This window comes from Ciona robusta, chromosome 6 (assembly GCF_009617815.1).
Source record: "Ciona robusta chromosome 6, ASM961781v2".
In the NCBI taxonomy this organism is placed as follows: domain Eukaryota; kingdom Metazoa; phylum Chordata; class Ascidiacea; order Phlebobranchia; family Cionidae; genus Ciona; species Ciona robusta.
Window position 1 is genome coordinate 2,724,102 of NC_143240.1, and position 22,721 is coordinate 2,746,822.

General features: G+C 35.7%; 2 protein-coding genes across 2 annotated transcripts; both read left to right on the forward strand.

Annotated features, from left to right (window-relative positions):
• The first annotated feature begins 152 nt into the window (after nucleotides 1–152).
• Nucleotides 153–12,680, forward strand: LOC149734924 (trafficking protein particle complex subunit 10-like). Its single transcript, XM_089880348.1, has 26 exons — nucleotides 153–459; nucleotides 874–1,094; nucleotides 1,444–1,646; nucleotides 1,802–1,997; nucleotides 2,376–2,487; nucleotides 2,858–3,105; nucleotides 3,440–3,622; nucleotides 3,810–3,947; nucleotides 4,207–4,349; nucleotides 4,731–4,871; nucleotides 5,081–5,227; nucleotides 5,474–5,654; nucleotides 6,004–6,082; nucleotides 6,283–6,398; nucleotides 6,590–6,670; nucleotides 6,835–7,029; nucleotides 7,299–7,441; nucleotides 7,656–7,807; nucleotides 8,028–8,177; nucleotides 8,502–9,127; nucleotides 9,520–9,624; nucleotides 9,844–10,074; nucleotides 10,389–10,556; nucleotides 10,898–11,042; nucleotides 11,408–11,611; nucleotides 11,861–12,680. The coding sequence occupies exons 1-26, from the start codon at nucleotides 435–437 to the stop codon at nucleotides 12,013–12,015; spliced, it is 4,488 nt and encodes a 1,495-aa protein (XP_089736474.1). The 5' UTR covers nucleotides 153–434; the 3' UTR covers nucleotides 12,016–12,680.
• Nucleotides 12,681–13,802: 1,122 nt separating this feature from the next.
• LOC149734925 (chordin-like) lies at nucleotides 13,803–22,215 on the forward strand. The gene is made up of 23 exons (XM_089880349.1): nucleotides 13,803–13,977; nucleotides 14,207–14,313; nucleotides 14,803–14,944; nucleotides 15,332–15,466; nucleotides 15,667–15,766; nucleotides 16,017–16,122; nucleotides 16,298–16,433; nucleotides 16,572–16,686; nucleotides 16,865–16,964; nucleotides 17,189–17,342; nucleotides 17,558–17,664; nucleotides 17,862–18,011; nucleotides 18,175–18,295; nucleotides 18,560–18,670; nucleotides 18,949–19,070; nucleotides 19,179–19,250; nucleotides 19,536–19,635; nucleotides 19,907–20,133; nucleotides 20,246–20,387; nucleotides 20,846–20,914; nucleotides 21,061–21,264; nucleotides 21,611–21,777; nucleotides 21,948–22,215. The coding sequence occupies exons 1-23, from the start codon at nucleotides 13,857–13,859 to the stop codon at nucleotides 22,089–22,091; spliced, it is 2,952 nt and encodes a 983-aa protein (XP_089736475.1). The 5' UTR covers nucleotides 13,803–13,856; the 3' UTR covers nucleotides 22,092–22,215.
• Nucleotides 22,216–22,721: the final 506 nt, after the last annotated feature.

Consider the following 22,721-nt stretch of genomic DNA (forward strand, 5'->3'; position numbering starts at 1 on the left):
CTTTTCTAGTAACTAAATATCAATTTTGGATTATATTTTTATCACTTATAACGAAAACTATAATTAATGGCTGGAAACACTATAAAGTCCCTACCATAACTTCAATGCAAATAAATGCATGTAAGTTTGCCGTAAACGAGTAAATGTTTGTTTATGTATTAAAATTCCCGTTTTGTTGCGGTTGCGGTAAGATTTCGTGACTAATACGTATTTTTTATATCCACCTCAGACGTGCAAAGCAGCGTATATTTAAATGAGCAGTTAATACTTTATTTAAATGAAAAATTGTGTACGCAATCGTACGGACAAAAATTGTGTATACAAAACGTATGGACAAGTTTTGGGACGTTTTAAAAACGCCATGAATTCTTTAAACTGATGAAAGTAACTACAAGGGATTACTTATAAAGTTGATAATATATGAGACAAATGTTATGGAAAACAAACCTACTATAACTTGTAAGTTTAATTTTTATTTGTTACAAATATACATTTTGTTTTGTGTTTGTTAATGTTACCACATACAGTATCTATGTTAGTTATTTTTCTATATTGCGTATACATGTTCAGTGTGTGCCACAAAAAAAGCTGCAATGAAATTTAAAATATATCAAAACCCCCACAAAGTTACATACATAGTAATTGGTAAGATAGCATAAGGTGTATAAAACCAAACACCTGTGTTATATCGACTGTCGTTGCCCTGCCATACAAGAATAAATAAGTTACATTCATTCATCCACAAAGTTACATAAGTGGTAATTTGTGAGCGGGCAAGAGACATCAAACAGAAGACCCCTTTTACCCGTTTTATAACAAGGCGTTGCTCCACCACGCAGGGATAAATAAGTTACATATATTCTTTCATTTCAGATTCAATATCCAATTCAAGTAATGAAGGATCATTCCTTACACTTTCAACTCGTTTGACAGAGTCGTTGTCAAAGTTGAAAGTAGAGTGGAAAAGAACATACGGACGTAGCAGTCATGAGTTATATCTTAATGTTAAGATAGTTCCACTCACTTCTGCCTTGCTCGAACAAAACGACTTGGTCACTAGGCCGTACTTTCATATATTTTGGACAGACTGCAATGTAAGTGTATTGGGTTACAATGTAAAATAAAATGCCTTTTATATATATATATTTACAGTGGGTATGATGTTTAAATAAAACCAGTATATGCATAAATTAGTACAGTTTTTACCCCTCTAACCTAGAGCTTATGATGCTGTTACCATTGTTGTTGGCCATACATTATAAACAAAAAGATAAATCCAAAAATAATAATAACCCACAGCCCACAGGCCACGAAGTTGTAAAACGTCGCAAGCTGGCATGAGATGTAGTGTACTATAACCACTGTCCCTGCCACGCAAGGATTAATTAGAATAAACAATCATTAAATCATCCTAAGATTAAAATCCTATCTTTTTTCATCCAGGATGTTGATTTGTATCGCTCCTCGATTCGAGAAGAAATATCTTCATGGATCAACCTCCTAAGCAGTCATAAAGCATCTGAGTGGATCATTGTCATAGTAACAAGCGATGTGCTTTCTAGACTCACGAAAGCAAAACTTCAACTTCCACGAACCTCTATTGCTGATAAAGTAAAGGCAGAGTTTTGCCCCAAAAATCCTGAAAGGTGAATTTAATGTTTTTTTGTTTTTTTTACACTCATATTATAACTTGACAGTGAGCATGCGGCGTATGAATACCCCATGTGTATCTGGTGTATAGGGAGACACCCATGGCCTTGCTATAACTCTACAGTTGGTTTTTATTTTCCTTTTTTTACAGACTACAAGTTTTATTTGACCCTATGCGCGAGTCGGCAAAAAGTGCTGAATCATGGTCAGCGTTAGGGACAAAGGTAGCCACCACGACTGTGCGTTGTATGGAGACCATTGTTTCAAAATATGAGGATAAGGTTCGCTCAGAACGGGAACGAAGAAACGAAAAAACCTGGGATTTTTGTTCCTACTTTATACTACAGGTAATTCTGATGTATAGTAGGTTGGGGCATGGTGGGACATTTTGTTTTTCTCTTCTATTGTCCCATTTGATAGTAAACAAAGAATATTACACAGAATTATATAACCGTATCTTCACAACTCTAAAACACATTGTTAATTTATTAACCCATTACTGTTTATTCTTGAGTAATTGTTTTAGGTATTTATATATATAGGAATAAAAAACACCAAAAGTTATAAAATGTTGGTCTAAACATTGTTCTCCATGCATAGTTTATCGTGTATTAATACACAAGAATTCGTACTTGATTTAAATTAGTAATAAACTATTACCAATTATTCCAATGCTTTATAATGTGAATTGCAGGGCTTTATAATGCGAATACCTTTAATTGCAGGAGGAACTAGCTTTCATGTATGAAATGTTAGGCATGTGTGGTAACGCACTTGTACAATATGATGAACTAGATGCAATGTTTACACAATATGTGCTGAATGCTAACGCTGGGGGTGAGTTATTTCTATTCAAATCTTAAATTATAGCATGTGAATCCTTTATTCAACTAAAGTTTTCTCCGTTTTTTTTTATTATTTTAATTTATGGTGCTGTGGTCCAGTGGTTGGGCGCTTGCATTGTAACCGAAGGTTACCGGGTTCAATGCTCGATACTGATACTATTGACAAGTTCTTGGAAGATTGCATTAACCCAGTGATCACTAATAAGTTGTAGCAAGAAATCAATGTTATTTTTAAAAACAAACTACAGTTTTCATTCTAAAAAAAACAGCCCTTCATCTGTATATAATTTGTATTGCCAATAAAAAAATCAGAGTTTCCAACTAAAATATTCAGTGTTTCCAATTAAAAATCTAAAATACAGAGGTAGCCCATTGGTTGAGCAAATTCAGTGAACCTATTACGAGATGGCATTCCTTGTTACTATGGAAACGTGTGGACAACAAAGCTAGGGAAGCGATTCTTGGAGGTCATGCCTCCCTTATTGAGATTCGTAACTATCTGTTTACTCGCTTATGCCACCTACTGTTCAAAATGGGCAAAGTACGAGAAGTCACGCAGCGAATGCATTATTTTCTACATTCTATTGTGACAGAAGTGGAAATTTTAGAGGTAAATTGGTTTTATTGTAAGTTTGTATATCTCTACTCGACTGCTCCCCTTCAAGCTGTGGTATGAAAGTTTTCTCTACCTGATAAATATAGTTTTTATACACCCCATACTTAATATTGAGTAATAACATGGCCATGGGTGTCTTCTTATACACCAGACACACATACTGTATTCCTACACTTCATGCTCATTGTCGAGATATAACATGGGTGTCTTCTTATACACCAGACACGCATGGCGTATGCATACACCTCATGCTCACTGTATGCATACACCTCATGCTCACACCAGACACATATAAAATGTATCCATACACCTCTATACATTTTTCCAGATCAACGTCCCACCAGGAGCATTAGCATGTTGGATATTTATGTGTTGTTTGGAGCTAGTTGATGCTCTGAAAGCAAAAAGTCAACATTCAGAGGAAAATTCAACTAAAAAATCAAACTCTGACATGAGCCAGGAAAAACTGGTGTTGGAAAATGCAGGATTATGGAACTTAGCTAGATTAAAGGTGAGCTATAATGTATATTATATATTTGTGTGTCTTGTCTCACTGTCTCAGGCACCAAACCTGGGGTGGCAGGGTGGGCAGCCCTAAAATATATATATAAATGCAAATTGCAAACAATAGTAGCAGCATTATCCACTAAGTTACAGCCGCAATAGTCCAAAATAATAAAAACAAACACAAATTTCAGCTCTACTACCTGGGACAGTTATGCGGGTTACTGCCAGGTGTGGAAACATCATCAGATCATCTTCATATGGTCGTGGACTTGTTAGGGGGGATGGGAGATGCAGAGGAGAGGGACCAAGGACATCAATCACCATCCCTGGTAAGATGTTCATTGATTGGTTAGTGGGCTTATAGTAGGGTGGGGGAAGATGGGACAACCTTTTTGTTTGTTTTTTTGTCCTATTTTGTAGTAACAAAGAACATTCAAAGAATTATAAAACCGTATTCTCACGACTCCATAGACCGTTGTTAATTGTTTAAAACACGATTAGGAAATAGGGGATATTATGTGCCAAAGGTGTCTAATCTTACCCCACCTATTGTATGTCACGATTTTTAATTCTTCCCGATGCTCCTAGGTCCTCCGGGAAGCTCTGTCTTCGAAGAGCAACTTCAAGAAACATTACTTTGAACTCTCGGAGCTCGCTATGGGGACTTATAAACACATGGGGCGCTACAGAGCAGCACGGAGTATTGGAAGCGATCTCGCTGAATTTTATTTGTGAGTTTTTTTTATTTGTGAGTGCTACTATCCAAGTTTTAAGCCTAAAACAGCTTTTACCCTGCTTTTGACTGTCTTTTTAAACAAGCAGAGCAAGTTTATTGCATTCAAAGCACCAATGATGTTTTACAAATATAAGTGTAACTACATTTTAACTACCAAAAAACGTGACACCTATTTATGTAACTTATAACTGTATATAGCATTTCTACACCAGATTTTGTGCACAAATCAAAACCTGTATCTCTATGGATTAGAAATGGATTAGAGAGCTGTATCTCTATGGATTAGAGAGCTTTTACTACAAAACAAAAAAATGTGACACTTTTCACCTCAGATTTTGTGAACAAATTTAATAAGTTACCCTATGCCCCCCCTTAGGTTGGAAGGGGAGCCATACAAGGCTGAAGGTTATTTCCTTGAAACAGTAAACATGTACCAAAAAGATGGTTGGAATAGCTTATGTGCACAGTCTAATATGAGATTAGCTGAATGCTACAAAAAAATGATGAATATTAAGAAGTAAGTTTTTACATATATAAAATAACTTTATCATAGTTTAGGTTATATTTAAAAACTAGGTGCATTTCACATTTTTTACAAATATTATTTTATTTTTAAGTTTATATTAATCTCTGGTCCTATGGCATGCCACACACTACAAGACCTCGTTCACATAGATTAGAAAAAAGTCTAATTACCATTTTTATAAGTTGTTGTATTTTTTACAGATACCTTAAACTGTGCTACTCATTAATGTGCGATAATGCATTAAGTGAAAAAAAGAAGAAATTTTATTCAGATGAATACAGATCATTATCTACTGATCTGGGGGACAAAACTTTATCTTTAAATTTATGGCCCCTTGCTACTGTTACGTAAGTATTTATTTTGTTTTATTTTATAAAACCAAATTTTTCTATTTTATATGGGTGTAAGTAAGTTTTTCGTCTTCTTAGAAAAACAAAATTATTCTTTTTTATATGAGTGGTACGCGAGAATTTTATATAAGCAGTTCTTTTTTATAAAGTGATTGCTAGGAATGGCAACCTCTTAGGCATCGTCCACTTAACCACCATGTATGTAAACAAAACTCATGATAATACTGTACCTTTTTATTCCAGATCAATCCAGTTCATACCAGCTCAAACTAGTTTTCGAATCCAAACCACACAGGAAATAGAACTGAGTATTATAGCCCATGCCCCGAAACCTATACTGTTTCAGAAGTTAGAAGTAACGTTAGAGCATTCCAAACGACAGTTATGTGAGGATAATATAAGTGTTACATCAACTGCCTCAAAGGTAAGTAAAGGTAGTATGTTATAACCTGGCAGTGAGCATAAGGTGTATAATATACCATGTGTGTCTTGTGTATATGAAGATACCCATGTTATAACTTGGCAGTGAGCATAAGGTGTATGAATACCTGGTAACTCATAAACCGACACAAGGTGTATGAAACAGAATATCTGTGTTGAACCATTTTCATTACCAGACCATATAAGCGTGAATAAGTTCCATTTATTCATTATTTAAAATACACCATGTAAGACACCCATATTGTAATTGAACAGCGAGCTTAGGTGCATCAGTACATGAATACACCACTAACAGTATCAGAAATCCGTTTTAATATTTCTGTCCAATACAGGTTTCATTTGACAATGAACCAGATGGAACTGGATTTTTCTTGCCTAGTACCAAAAAACCTCTCTCGCAACCAACCAGTGGTATGTATAATATTCCATCAAATATACCAGAACTAGCTTTTATTAGACCCTACCCATTAAGTATATAATAAAGTGAGAAAATGGGAATAAAAAAAAACCCCAGCCCCAGTTTTCAACAAAAACCTCACCCAAATAGAATAGAATGGAGAAAAATCAAAAATAAGTTAAGTTAAAAAAGTTTATAAACTTTTCACTCACAGCCCCAGTTTCCCCCGAACTTCGTAGAACCCGGCACCGTCGCCACCCATCTTCGAGCAGTAGCAGAGATCTCATGACTCAGCAGATTGGAGAGATTGATGACTCTGGAAAAATTGAGGTAAGTTTTTGGTGACCTGATCCAGTTAACACAAACCTGTTGAATAAATGAATGTAATTTGCTTTATCGTCGCGTGGCCAGAAATCGACAACCGTTATAACTTATAACTCAGGTGTTCTGTTTAAAACACCTCGTGCCAGCTTACGAGTTACCACGAATGTAACTTATAACCCCCTTAACTTATTCCACAGCTTGTAAGTTTAAATCCTGATCCACAAACTACAACTCAAGTCATCAATCTTTCACTACATGATCAGACTGAGTATACTAAAGTAAGTATGAAAGTAATCTTTTAGATTTTTTATATTAATAAAGTAAATCATAAAAATGTATATATTTGGATTTTTCCATACTCATACAGACCCTATTTTACCCAATTTTTTCTATTGCAAATTTAAAATATGATGAAAAAAATCGTAACAATTTTTTCACTTAGGACGGCGCCCTTTCGTGGTCAGGAATCACTTGTCGGAGATCGCATGACCTGCTACGACGGCAGGACAGCAGCCACTCACAAGCCAGCAAGTTGACGCCTGTCACGACAGTTGCCATGGAAAGTTATGACTTCTGTTTGGAGTCGCGACAATTGACACTGGTGCCTGGAAAAAATACAGTTAGATTACGATTAAAAGTAAATAAAGTTTTCATTTATTTTAAAACTTTGTTTTTATAAGATGTTTAAATATATAAAACTGGGCAAAACAAAGTTAGAAAAAAAGTAAATCAAGTTTTCTTTATTTGAAAATTTATCAACATACTTACATATTTATGTATATATATGTATCTGATTTATTGATATTGTTTCAATTTTTGTTTAAAAAAAAATTTTTTTTAATAAACCTATACCTTGACCTATTTAGTTGAAACTAGTTTAATCTTGTTTAAACCGGTTTATTCCAGACTGATGCAGCTGGCACTTTCAAGCTGATGCAGTTTCGCTTAAATTTGCACAAAACTTATTTTGTTTTACCACATTTTTACCCAATAATAAACTACCACGTCACGAACACTAAACCTACTATTGCTTTTGAACAAGAAAAAAGGTACTTTTGTTTTTTGTGTTTTATTTTAGTGTGTTTCTAAGTACACTACTTTTTTAATAATTGTGATTTAAAAAAAATTTTGTTTAAGACTTATAATATACCTAGACCTAGACTTATAATATTTAAGACTTATAATATTACTATATATAGCAAAATCATAATGTTCATTTACCGGTATACAAAGAAAAAAATTGATAAAATTTATCTTTTTTAGTTTAATTTTTGGAGCAGTTCAAAACTTCACTGTGAGATTAACCATGGGCGACTATGACATCATAGAAGCGGATTGTTTAAAACAATTAGCTGTTACAGCACCACCAAGTGTCCAGTTACTGAGCATTATAACATGCACTGTCCAAGAAAAAGGTAAAATTTAGAATATTTTTGTAACTTTTACAGGCTTTTTTTCTCAAATATCAAATCGAATTTTGCTTTTGTTATTAATACAAAATAATATATAAAACACTCAAAGAAACGTATATGGTAACTCATAAGTGTGACCGAGGTGTATGAACATTCGTGTTATAACAACTATCATTGTCCTACCACACAAATATAATACAAACTTGCGTTAAAAAATTTTCAGATGACGAAATTCAAAATGTCACCCCATGCCCAAAACTTGTGCTCGACAGCAAGAAATTCCTTCTTCCAATCCCTATAGCTACTGCCCAGTCAATTGTAACGTACCACATATCTTGTATCGGCCATGTAGACCCAATTACCTTTACTCTTGGTAAGAAATTATTTAAACTTTACCTTTTTTTCAAATAAAAAAGCGGAAAAACTTTTATTTTTAATAATATCTTTTATAGTCCGATTTTTAAAAGTGATTTTTTAAAAAACTTTTTGCATTTAGGTATGGTTTTCTAAAGCACTTTCATTTGCATCAATGTTTCAGATTTAATTAACGCATAGACAGTGCATGGTCTAATGTTTTATGCTTTTTTGTAGTTTTCGCATTTAAGTCCAACAATTCATATTTTGACTACTTTTTTTCTGATTCAATTCATATATTTTTTAAGTTTTTCCGAAACTTATCCCCCCCGTTAACCCACAGACTGCAAGAAGACCCACCGTCGTACCCACAGTGCCCCCCCAGTAACGATATCCAGGTCCCCTAAATCTGCCCCAAGACACCAAACAATCTTAGAACTGCCTTCCCCCACAGCAGAAAACCACTATGACATCACAACAGAACAAACAGACAGTATCTGTGACATCACAACACAAAAACCTGTCACTCTAAACGGTTCAAGCGAAAACGAAAAACACAAAAACCAAAAAAACGCGAATAACATTCACCAAAATGGCAATATTACACTTTTAGACCCTGGAGTAAAAGAAAATTCCTCTAAAACCCCTGAAATAACCACCCCAAAGCCTCGCTTATCATTACGTAGTCCTTTTTCACGACGCAAAAAGAAAACTCCCGAGCCAGACTTAAAACCAGCGGAAAAAATGGAATCTGAAAATGACATTACAATAACGCCATCTTTTCGTATTAATGGAGACTTAATAGAGGTTACCCTTGATGACGACTCTGCTGCCTCTAGTGAGGGGTTTGTTACTTTACCGAGTATAACGGACATAAAGTTGGGAACACCGTATGAATCTATGGAATCTGACAGCTCTGGTTCAGATTCTGACCTGGAGCTTGATAGAAAACCACCTTTACCAAATAAGGTAATGTACATGTTCTATTCTATGTGGGTGTGGTCTCGCAGCGTGGCACGCCTTAGGTCCTAGGATTTGGGGGTTGCCCATTACCCCAAAACTGTTGTTTCCATATCCTGTTGCTACTAGGCATAATTGTTTTGTGAAATATCTCTTATGGCATTATTTATTTTTAAAAACACTTGGAGGTCCATGCGGTAGCACCCTGGCTGTCAGGGTAAATGGTAACTCTGGCCTAAATCTTAGGTCCCAAGGCCAGAAAGGCTGTAATACCTCACCCACATTGAATAAAACGAAACTGATAAAGTGGCACAAGGTGTATGAAACTGAACACAGATGTTATAACTTCTTGCCCCACCACATGAACATAAAAAGTTAAATTCATGCATTAAATCTTTCAGAAGCTAATCCGTCACTTTCCTTCCAAATCTGATGCGGGAGTTGTGCAACTACATCATAATTCCAACCACAATAGGGAAGCAACGAGATACATTACAACACACACGGTAAACTTATAAAAAAATAATATTTACAAAATTTTAACTTTCGACCTCTTTTAAGATGGTTTTAGTTTTTTGAGCCGGAAAAAAAAGTAATTTTTTATATATTTTTCAATATTTTCCGGCAGCTGTTGCAGTTTATTGAGAGTTTTGGCTGTATGAAACAGAACACCAGTGTTATAAGACTGTCATTGCCACTTTTTATTTAAATTATTCAATTTTTAGTTCGACGTAACTTTACCATGGAAAGAAGTTCCACCCAAAAATTTATCGTTACATTTCGTTCGTTGTTTGGAGTTCACTCACGCCTGGCATTTCTTCGCCAATGAAAATCGAATGCTGTCAGTCACTGTTGATAATGTGACATCACAAACAATATTATTACGAGACGCTCGATTACGATTTGTCAACGCAAGTCACATGGGTGTGGTGCAAGTCTCCTCTTCATCGGAAAAAGTAAAAAAATATTATTGTTAATAAATAACATAATTAAGATGTATTTACCTCTGACTGACAGAAGTGTTTGTGACCCTAACGTTTTAAACAAGGGTGAACTCATATGTTTGACCCCTATGGGTCCCTCACCCCTTAGTTTTATACCCTAAACAAGTATTTAAGCAAAATAACTCTAGATTTTGTGCAAAGTTTTTAAAAAACAGTTATACTGCTCTTTCTATACTATTTACATTTTTTATAGTTTTTACAGAAAATTAAGCAAATTATTTTCACCAATGTAGTATATTTATATCTGAACATATTTTTTTTTACAGAAAATTAAACCAAACAGTAACATAGTATATTGTTGGCGTGTGTCTACTACCAAATCCATGCCCTTGCGATTACATGCGCAGTTTGATATTGACGTTGTTTCACAAGATATTACGAATCAAGTTATTACATCTACTGCAACTTATAAGTTTGAGTTAGAAAATATACAGGTATTTTACCTTTTTTAAAGAATATTTGTCTCTATTTAGGTTAGAATATTTTAGTTGTTTTAATTTTCTTTGTTATAGTATGTGTCCTTGGACAAGACACTTAACAGCAATTGCTGCAACCATGTGGTCAAGTTAATGTTTATTTAACTGGTAAGCGGGCACGAGGTGTACGAAACAGAACCACAGTGTTGTAACAACTGTCGTCGCCCCACCACGCGAGGATAAATAACTTACATTTATTCATTTAATAAAATGTAATTTTTACTCAATTAGACATAAAATATTCACTTTTTTTGTAATTAATAATTATCATTTCAACAAATTTTTTAACATTTTTTCAGCCAGTTTACAATGTAACTTGCATCACTGGTAACGGTTCTTTACGTAGCGGGGAAATGACGTCATTACGTATTGACGTACGTCGTGTACGTGTTGATTCGGAACATGAAACGACAAAAAACGGACAACAGCTTCTTATGTTTCAAGGTTAGTTTACATTCTTAAATATTTTGTGTAATTGGTAACTCCTAAGCTGGCATGAGGTGTATGAAAGTCGTGTTATAACAACTGTTTGTTGCCCAGCCAAACAAAGACAAACTTTAATGGTGTTTTGATATATTTTATGTAGGGTAATAACTCATAAGCAGGCACAAAATGTATGAAACAACAAATGTGTTATAAGGACTGTTGTTGCCCGCCACATAAAAAAACAACATTCATTCATTCATATCTAAAAAATTGTAAAATGAAGTTAATTTTTTAACAACTGTCCATAAATAGCCAGCATTTATTAATATCCGCTAAGACACAAATTATAAAAATCCCGAAACTTTAAATTTCATTTCAAACAGTTGTCGACAACCGAGGTCGTTGGGCAGTTTGTGGTAAAAGCAGTGGTGTCATTAGCCTTCCCACTTCCAATGCAATTCATTGCGAAAACCAAGTTGAAGCCATGGGTTCGGCAACACTGGAAGTAATGCCTCTTATATCGGGAAACTTACATTTACCGTTTGTGATTCTTAATCGTTACATGAAACGAAGGTCAAGCGAATTTGGTAAGTTTGTAATAAGGTTTGGTCCAGTTTTTTTATACTAATTTACAAAATTGTTTTTATATCTTAATGCTCTTGATTTTTATTCTTTTTTTTATAAAAATAGTTTCTTTTTTGTTATCACTGGTATAATTTATATCGTTTGCATAATTTTTGCTATTTACAGAATTTTAGTCATTATTTTTTTACATATGATTTAAACTTGGACTTACTGACGTCACCAGCAGTGTTTCCCAATGTTTTTTTGTTTAGACGAAAGATTGAGCAGCACTGACAGCCCTGTACTTAAACCACCTCGACTACGACCGTTTGAACAGGGTGAGGTACTGTATCTTGATCAGGCTCGTCAGGTGCGGGTATTTCCCCATGATTACGTCATCGACGAGAAGCGCGTCACTCAGCTGTGACGTCACGTTTTGATGACGTCATAGGACGATGTTTTTACGAGTTGCAGCATTGTGTAGTTAGTTTTATTTTATATGGGTGGTCCCCAGTCGTCTGGTTACGTCACACCGTGACGTCACATGATTATTTAGTTCTGCTTTATCAAGATCAAATTTTTTTTTTTTTTTATTAAATTAATTTAAAATTTTGTTTTTAAGTGTATGCCTTCGGTTACGTTACGTTCGTGCGTAGTTTTACATAACGTAACTCTGCCAGGATTTTGTTACGTATATGTTACTACCATATAAAGTGCAATTAGGGATTTATAGCCCTGTGGGCTGTGCAAACTTAGTATACACACATGCATGCGTATAGTTGTTCAATGCGTCAAAATAGTGTCGATATTTTTTTCGCGGCAATGTCATATTTTAATGCCATTTATCTTTCAAAGACGGTCTGCCATTTTGGGATTTTTTGTCCACATACGGTTAAAATATGTTTATTAATGTTCAATTTTTTTCCTTGTGATACAGTTTCATAACCTGTATGTTTTCCTTATAAAAAAGGATCTTTTTCTGTCGTTTTTTTCACCATTTTTTTACTCTTACTTGCAAAAAAACGGCGTCTTTGCGTATTTTGCGTTAAATTATGTCCAAGTATTTATTATTACACATTTCTAACAAGGTTATAGGCGTTTTGTGGCGTGAAACGTAGCAGACACGTATAGTGTTTTTGTGTATACGCCTCTTACAGTCGATGCTTACTGTTAAGTTATAACATTGGCGTTATACACTGGGACACATGATGTATTCATACACCTTATGCTTACTGTCAAGTTATAACATGGGCGTCTTATTCACCAGACACACATGACGTATTCAAAACAGAGCTACAAGGTAAACAGTCTGCATGATATACTTTAACCGACTGGAGCCTTTTCTGCAAACATTTTCCCAAACTCGGATTCCCACGGTTGGCCCGCTATTCCATTGTCCTTGCATACAGACATCTGTTACGAGACGGTCTTTGTTGTGCTATTATGTCGAACACAATAGCGTGTATGTCTGTTGGTATAATTAGGTAACGGAGCACGCGAATGCTTTATCATGTAATTAGTAAGACACGCTCATTAAAAATTAAGATAACCGACCGTGGCAATTGGTTTAACTTAAAAAAATTATGAGATTATTTTAAGAATTCAATTTTACGGAGCCACCATAGACTTAAATAATTATAGACTTTAAATGTTGTGCCTAAAATATATTTTACGCGGTTTTTCCGTGGAGCAAGATGGTATCTATTAAGCACATAACATTTTATAATCATGTTTTTAACAATCAACAACTTCATTTTAAGAATCGCGAGGATACGGTTATATGAATCTGTAAATGTTCATTGTTTACTATTTTAAATGGGGCGAATGAAAACATGGACCATCTTACCTCAGCCTACTATACCACAATGACGTAATACCTTATTCGTTTGTAGATTTACTATATGACGTCATCAAACACATGACTCGGCCCAATAATTTAACACTTTTATAAAAATAAATATTTCACCGGATTCTGCACTTGGCTGGCTGCAAGTTCGGAAACGAGTTTTGTTACGTCACAGCATGTAATATGACGTCACAGCAGGTAGTGTGACGTCGTATTGGTGCAGACACGCGCGGCCTGCCCAGTTTTTGCCCACAAAGGCCATTGTCCCGAACCTGCTATCCCGCTTCGAGGCTCCAGTCGGAATTGTGACGTAATAATGAACCGTGACGTCACGGGGAAAAAGGCTACGTCACAGTGGGGGTACTTTATCTAGGGATCTCGTAGATTTCACCATATCGAAATCTCACTTCGAGCAGGAACAAATGATGATGACGTCATGCTATTACGTCACGGTGGTATTCATTGCTATGACGTCAGGTATATGTTCTGGCTTTCTGCAGATACATCCAGCAGAAGAAGCATTGCCGTCTAATAACCCGAGAGGTAAGTAAATAACACAACATAATTGTTGATTATCTCTTCAAAAACGATAGCGAAGAGTATGTTAAGAATGAAGAGAAGGAAAGCAACAGCAAAAGTTAGAGTCGTAGAGATACGGTTATTTCTGTGAATATTATTTATTTACTACCAAGTGGGACGATAAAAAAGAAATGAAAACTGTAGTCATCTTACCCCGGCTATAAATTGTTAAATACTCAATACTATAATACAGGTTGTGTATTTGGTCGTCAGTTCCACGTCATCGGATCATCATGGCACCCAAACCTTGGTCGTCCATTTGGAATCATGTATTGTGTCACGTGCCAGTGCGTCAAAGAGGTAAGATAGAATATGACGTTATAAATGGTGCCGTCAATATTAATCTGATGACGCCATCGGAAATAGAATCGATGTAAAGAACCACGGCCGACTAGAGATATCTCTAGTAGGCCGTGAAAGAACCGATAACGCTATAGCATCCGCGTAAACGAGTAAATACAGAATTGTCACTTCAGTTAGTTTTCGGTTTTAGACTATATTATGATTAAGGACTAAATGATACCGCTTCTTTTTAGGATTTTATAACTTATACTGGCAACGACTTCATAATCCAATTATAGTTTGTTACGATCAGTTACGTCACGAGCCGTATTACGTCACGGTGTATTACGTCACGCTCTAATTTCTCGTCACACAAAATTTTTAATTTTGATTGAATGATGGCATACATTTATATTTATCATTTTGAATACGATACTGATCTAAACTAAAACCAAAGTAAGGTGTATTTAGAATACCAGTTTTCCTAATAAAATATTTTATACACAGACCACTGGGCGTTTCAAACCAGACGGACAACCAAAGGAAGTTACTCGGGTCACGTGTCATGACGTAAGAAAGGACTGCCCCCACGTCACGTGCAAAGGGGCCAAGGTACCCAGGGGAGGATGCTGTAAAGTTTGCCCAGACGGTGAGTGGGTTAAAGGTTATTCCCCGTGTTCAATCCTTTTTTTGTAATACTAAACAGGAGAGCATACGTCTAATAAAAGGGCACGTAATGTACATGGATTTGGCTACAACACCGTCAAGAGTGTGACTTTTAAACTGTACGGTTTAAAATATGAGATGCGTAGGCAGTAACAGTAGGAAGAATAGGAACAACTGTTTGATGAAATGGAATCTGTATTGCCACTTTTTACCTGTCAAATATTTTCATAAAAAATATGAATAAATTTCTTTTAATCAAGAGCTTTTCAATTAACAGGTGAAATGTGAAATAGTTAAGGAAACTTTGATGTTACCTGTTTTAATCATACTACTTTTAAATAAATATGGACTTTTTTTTCTTCTGACATAGATACAGATACAATTGTGACGTCAGCCGAAGAATTTTCATCGAAAAATGGTGATGTTCCGCTGCCATTGGATATCACTGAAGAAAAATCAATTAACCACGACGACTCAAAGGCTGGTGTTGATGAGAAGACAAAAAGTAAGTGTGATATCATGATAATGTAACACTGATGTACTCATAGGCGCCTATTGTTTAATAAAACAGGGTGTGGTTTTTCCATCCATGCTTTTGGGTAATGGGCCAATTCTGGCCTAAATCCCAGGGCCCATGGCGTGACACGCTAGGGACCTTACCCACTTAGAATAGAGTATCGTCACTAAATTGATATTTTTCACCAGGTTATGTTGCACTGTTAACCAGCAATGATGGTGGGCCATTGTTACGAGCTACGTTTAACCTGCACAGGGATAATCTGCATTTTACGATCCAGTATTTGAGGTTTTAAAGTGATATTGTTTCTACGAGATAACTATGATACGTTTTTTATCCATTCCCTTAAAAACGTTAACTAAGTAAAAAATATATAAACTAAGTAAATGAATGTAAAATATTTATATGTGTTTTAAAAGAGTGTTGCCCAATGCTCCTGTTGTTGCTACCAAAGATAAGATAAAATGTTAGTAAAAATCTCTTCTGGTATCCTGATAATGTCTTGGCATCATTTATTTTAAGCTTTTCTTTCTCTCAGGTCAACCAAACCCACCATTATAGAAATGCTGACTAATGATGACGTCACAATATACACTCATGTGACTGAAATGTCACCCAAGCCAGGACAACCTATTGTTTGCGGGGTAAAATGGTTTTGAATTGAAAAAAATAAATATTTACTGAAATATAGAACTGTATCCTCACGACCATAAAAGAGCGTTGTTCATTGTTAAAAACATTAGGAAATATCAGAAATTTTGTGCTAATGGTATCTTACCCCACAGTACTATAAATAATATGTTTCATTTTTACTTTTAGGTATGGCGTAATCTACCAAAACACGTTGTTAGCTCTTTAGATAAAAGGTTGTTGACTCTCAGAGCTGTTTTTGTCCAAACTGGTGCCAATATGACATCACAAGGTCAAATAATACGACACAGAGCATTGAGTCGAGGTAAGAACTTTTGCTGATAATTTTATTTTAATATAATATATTTTAAAACTTTGTTACTTTTAGAGAGTTTTAGTTCAAAATATATTTTAAAGCTTGAGTTTTAGTAATCAAAAAAAAATGTTTAAAACTTTTTTTCAGAAACTTTTAGTTCGATTTTATCCACGACACCTCTAGATGGAGCTAGTGGAGCAATTGCGATGATCACCCTTGGCCGACATCGATTCAATAAACTTCATTTTGCCATTTTACTCAGGTAAACTTTAATTAACTAAACTTTGACATTTTACAAAGGTTAACTTAAAGTGTTTTTTTTAGCATTTAATTATGTGCCAGATAAATATTCTCTAATGTCTTATATTAAATTATTCTTTTTCATAATTTATAGAAGTTTAAAATCTATTTGTTTATAAATTTGTCTTTTTATGATTCAGACGATCTTCTGTGATATCACAACCCACCACAATCACTGTGCGATTACTCAACAATCAAAACAGAACGTTGCGATCAACCGAGAAAACTCTTCCACCCTCAGTAAATATATTTGTTGAGGTTTTACAAATTCATCTCATAAAATATTATAAATTTTAGACATGGTAAAATGTGTATATTGTCAAGACCTCCTCCAACCTGTATCTATGTTGGGGCAAAGGGCCATATCTTGTCTAAATAGTGGCTTATCTGAAAACAACTTCACCCTTATAGGATAGAATAGAAGAAAACAAATGGTTACCAACATATTATATTGATATTTTCAGAGTAATGAGCTTGCTGATGTGTGGTCGACAAATTCTGAAATCCTTCGAAGATTGGGTGATGGTTCACTTCATATACAGATGGTTGCTAGGACAACAGGGTCACATGATAAACAAAGCTACGTCGGCAGCGTGAGAGCAAAAACAACTTGTGACCGTAAGTCTTTATATAATATTAACTTTTATTTGTTTCTTTTTATGGTACCAGAGATTAAAGAATAGTTAATCTGAAAAGACAGGATATTGCGGCAAAACTAAAATTGTTAAAACACGCTTAAAGTTAAAAAGAATATTTACATTTATTAGTTAAAAAAAGGTAGTTGCTACACCTATAAACAGTCACACCCATTGTTAATCCCCATTTTCTTACAGTGTTGCAAGCTGTTTTATCTGGTAGTGACTGTAGCCTACCAGCCAGTACAGGAGCAGCTGGATCCGCGATTCTGAATATTAATTCTGACAACACTGTTTCTTACAAGGTAATTATGTGTGTATTGTTTATGATTTTTAAGGAAGTTTGGTATAGAGATGTGAAAAGGCATCCCATTTGAAAAGGCGTCCCACATAGATTGCATATACTGTTACTTGTGAGCCAACACAAGGTGTATGAAACAGAACGCCCATGTTATAACGACTGTCTTTTTCCTGTCATACACTTTTAACAATGTTTTCTTAGGTGGCGCTAGTGGGTATTTCAAGTCGGGTGACCTCAATATCACTGCTTGGAGACTACAGAAAGAAGCGAACACGCGTAGTAGCCGATCTCACCCCGCAATTTGTGAATGGAAAAGCACAAGGAAGACTGGAAAACCTTAATGGGAAAGAGGTAAATTGGCAAATATGGGTCTCAGGTGAACCTCACTGAAAACCTTATCATCATAGAATAGACTGGTACCAATAAGCCTACATTCCAGGTCCTCATTGAATAAATTAGAATGGGACCATTGAGCCCAAATAATACACTTTTAACAAAAAATAACTTTTTCCAGATACATCTTTTACTTAGCAACCGTGTGCGTGTTGCCGTGGAAACTGAACAAAGCAATAGTGGAGAGCTGGGTGGTCATGTGACTTCTCTCCTTTATGGAGGCCACCAAGCTAGATATAAAGGTAACAAATTTTATCATATGTTTTAGACCCCTCATATTTGAAACTGTTTCTGAAATTTTCAAACAAATAGTCACTAACAAAAGTTTGGGATAACTTGTAAGCAGGCACAAGGTGTATGAAACAGAACACCTGTGTCTCTGCCCCACTACACAAGATAAAAAGTTACATTTATTCATGTTTATAAAGCAGAACTGTATTATAATGAGCGTCATTGCTCTACTAATGACGATAAAAAAGTTAGAACCATTCATTCTGTTATTCCAGGCCTTCCAATTCCTCTTGCTGGTTCTCTAGTACGACCCCCTGTATTTACTGGGGCTGCAGGTCACGTTTGGCTTGAACTGAATGAGGATTGTCATCTTTATTATGAAATTGGTAAATACATTGTTTTGCATTTTACACTGACTATATTTTAAGTGTGAAGGATATTCTGTTCAAAGTTTGGTTCAAGGTCACCTATGGCCATATAATACACCTGACAGCAACGGCAACAACTCATTTTTTCCACATGGTTGTGTTTTAGTTTTATTCTTGGGAGTTATTTTATTACCAAAACAACAGCACATTTTAGTCACTGTTCCAGTCACATTAAAGTTGAATTCAATTTAGATTTTTCCAGTCATGTTTTAAAATATGAATACTTTCTTTTACAGTTGTTTCTGGACTAAGCAAAGAGCGTGACGCAACATTAGCCGCACATTTACACGGTCTCGCTGAAATAGCTGAAACAGAAACTGGACATAAACAACTTTTGAAAGGTTTCTATGGAAAAGAGGTAAGTTTTTACTAAACATAAATTTGTCAAGTTGTTAGCAAACTTGGTTTTCAGTCTTGCCCTGTAACATATGTGTCACAGGTTAACTTATATCATTTTCTTATATAGGCTCGTGGAATATTAAGAGAATTATCCTCAGAAATATATGAACATCTCAACCAGGGCAATGCTTTTGTACAGGTAATGTCACTTTGAACAAATAGCTTTTTACTTCTGTATTTAATGTACTCCTGTTTTACTGTAAGCGTGTTATCGACTGACTTTTTTGCATATAATATAACTGTCATGCCTTTTTTTGAATAAGTTTTATATATGAGTGATATAAGTATGTTACTACTACTGTCTTTTTCCCTTCGTTTTGCTTTTGTAAACTTTTCCGATCTTAGTTACAGTGATAAAATAAAGTCATTCATTTATTTAAAAAAGGTGATAGTATTTACATGAACTAAAAATCTCTTTTCTTAGATTGCAACAAAGTCAAACCCAGGTGGAGAAATACGTGGTCGTGTTCATATACCAAACACTTGCTCCAGGACAATAGTTAACAAGGCTAACCATAAACAAGGTAAATCATCATTTCATATCATTTAAATTTTAAAGCAGGTAAACACAGAACAGTGTAGTTGAAGTGAATGAATGTTACTTATTCTACCGTTCCGGAGCAACGACAGTCGCAACACGGGTGTTCTGTTTTATACACCTTATGCTCGCTTTCGAGTTACCATATTTAATTTTGTGAGTGAACATTGTTGTGCATTTCCGACAATCTAGACAACTTAAGAAACCAGCTAAATTTTGTAATAAGACTAAATGTTAAATTTATCATTTTTTTACAGATACTTCAGATACAGACCAGAATTCATTAAGTGTTCCAAGCTCTGATGTCACCACGTCACGGGTGACTGATCTCGATGCAGTGGTGCATGACGGGGTAATCCCAACATACACCGAGCGTCGTTTGGAGCTTGACCCATCCGCTTGTTACGTCATAGATGAATGGAAACCCCATGGTAGTGAATGGGCACCAGATTACGACCCAAAATGCACAATATGCGTTTGTGAGGTGGGTGACTTTTGACCCTAGGGGTAAAAATGGGAAAACAACTTTTGTAAAACTAAATGAAGTCTGTTTTATACTTTTAAATCTCTATTCGGATTTTAATGTTTTTTTACAGTCCGGTAGTTCACTTTGCGATCCTGTTTACTGCCCGCCACTAGAGTGCGCCAGACCAGTGGCCACCGAAGGGAGCTGTTGTCCAGTATGTAACGATGGGTTTGGGGGAATACCGACCAAACATGATGATGGGGCTTCTATAGGTTTGTTTTTTGTTGTTTTTTCTTTGTTTTCTTTCTTTTTTATATGTCATACTCCTATCGTTTTATACAATTGTTTCCCATATATTAAAATAATCACTCACAAAGTTACACATATGGTTCCTTGTAAGCAGGCATGAGGTGTATGAAACAGAACACACGTTTATAACCCTGCAACGATAAATTGCATTCTTATTAATTCCTTAACGACAATTGCTCCAACCCAGTGGTCACCAGTGGGTTGTCCAAATTATCAGCCATACATTAAAAATTAAAAAATCACCCCAAAAAAATAATCACCAACGAAGTAACATACATGGTAACTCGTAAGCTGGCACGAGGTGTTAACCCGTGTTATAACGACTGTCGTTTTCCGGCCACGCTAGGATAAAGTAAGTTACTTTCATTTATTCATTTTGTTGTACACTTGTTTCTGAGCGCTTGTTTTCACTGAATTTCAGGATCTCTGTTTGGGTCTCCATTTACACAACTGGATCAAAAAGAAGACGAAAAAGAAAAAGAGAAAGAAGGTAAGATTCCGAATAAATAAATAAACGTAACTTGTTTTCTCCTTGCTTGGCAGGGCAACGAAAGTCGTTATAACACGTGTGTTTCTGTTTCATACACCTCATGCTGGCGAAAAAAAGTATTTTATTCACAAAAACAATCTTTACAGGTTGCTACTACGGGGGCGATGGACAAATACACGCGATAGGTTCATGGTGGCATCCATATTTCAAACGATTCGGCCACGTATCGTGCGTGAACTGTACGTGTAGGCCAGACGGTGAAATTGTGTGTGGAAAAATTACGTGCCCGCCAGTAACGTGCTCAAATCCTATCAAACAAAATCCGAGAGATTGCTGTAAAACTTGCCCAGGTAAATATGTAAATGAATGAATGAATGTAGATTATGTATCCTTGCGTGTCGGACAAGACAGTCGTTATAACACGATCTAAATAAACGGATGAAACTGCTTTACCCTTGCTTGGCAGGACAACGACAGTCGTTATAACACGTGTGTTCTGTTTCATACCTCGTGACCGCTTAGGCTACGAGTTACTACATGTTGTGGGTGAACGAGTGAAACGTGTTTATATGTGGCTGATACTTTAAACATCCATAAGCGGTAACTGGCTTGGAGAAACTGTTTTGCTTGTTGGCTACAAATAATTGTCAAAAGTTTATTTTAATTCCAAGTTTTCTAAATTTACATTCTGAACAGAGGTCACACGTCACGAACTACGTCACGAATCACGTGACCATCGCATGCAGGACGACAGCGTGTCCAGGATGTGTCAGTTTGGTCGTGAGCTGAGAGCACCCGGGGAAAAATGGACGCTTGGATATCTGGGCAGAAGAAACCTTGAATGTATAGAATGCGAATGTGCTGTAAGTATTTCTGGCCACAAAGTGCATGAAATAACTTGTTTTTTCGTCGCGTATCGTAACCCGGATATTCTGTTTCATAACCTCATGCTGGCTTACGAATTATCGAATATGTAATAATACTAATGTATCTCAAAAATAGTTTTACTAAAAACCTTTTTTTTAATTTCCAGACCCATGGTGTGAAACACAAGTGCCGCAAAAACTGTCCAGCTGTCAGTCATGAATGCAGTCGAGTGGAACGAAACGTTTCCGGTTGCTGCCCATGGCGTTGCGCGGACCGTCAGAGGTCGACCGAGAGATTTCCGTTTTCGTAAGATGGTTTTTCCACGCTTGCCTTTTTGTTTATATCACTGTTTGTTATTGTGCCTGTGCTGTGGTTGCATTACATTCCAATTACGTTTAATAAACGAAGTATTTTTTGACACATTTCATACAAAATCTGCACTTTTCTAGTCCATGTTCCGGTGTCGTGATATATTTGGACTGAATTTGGTTTGGTTGCTATTGCGCATGCGCCGCCACTATACGCACGCGCATACCTGACAACATGGTCAAGTATCTCATGTCCATATTGTCGGCACCCTATATGTCACGCGGCAATAAAATTCGCAACATACACGTCTGCTAGTATACTGGCAAGAATTTAATACGTTCTTGGTAAAAATATACCGTTATGGTTACATGTTATTGTTCTATAAGTAAAATATAGACTTAAGTTTCAAATGCTGCAAAATGTATAAAGACACCCATGTTATAGCCGAACATCACATACATACGAACATACCATGTAGGTATACATGATGTATAAAGAAGACATCCATGTTAGAAATGTAAATTTCCGCATCACGCTTTCCAAATAGAAATGACGCGTTGTTTTATGACGAAATAGGGATATGTGTATTTAAAGCCTGTTCGCTAGCTCGCGGGGTGAACGACCTGTACAG

Excerpts from the sequence above, each read along its gene's own strand:
- LOC149734925 (XM_089880349.1), top strand. The coding sequence starts at position 13,857 with ATGATGATGACGTCATGCTATTACGTCACGGTGGTATTCATTGCTATG. Across the intron at positions 17,665-17,861 it reads ACAACACTGTTTCTTACAAG|GTGGCGCTAGTGGGTATTTC; the intron begins GTAATTATGTGT and ends ATGTTTTCTTAG. Across the intron at positions 20,388-20,845 it reads TGATGATGGGGCTTCTATAG|GATCTCTGTTTGGGTCTCCA; the intron begins GTTTGTTTTTTG and ends ACTGAATTTCAG.
- LOC149734924 (XM_089880348.1), top strand. The coding sequence starts at position 435 with ATGGAAAACAAACCTACTATAACTT. Across the intron at positions 1,998-2,375 it reads GTTCCTACTTTATACTACAG|GAGGAACTAGCTTTCATGTA; the intron begins GTAATTCTGATG and ends CTTTAATTGCAG. Across the intron at positions 7,030-7,298 it reads CAGTTAGATTACGATTAAAA|ACTGATGCAGCTGGCACTTT; the intron begins GTAAATAAAGTT and ends GGTTTATTCCAG.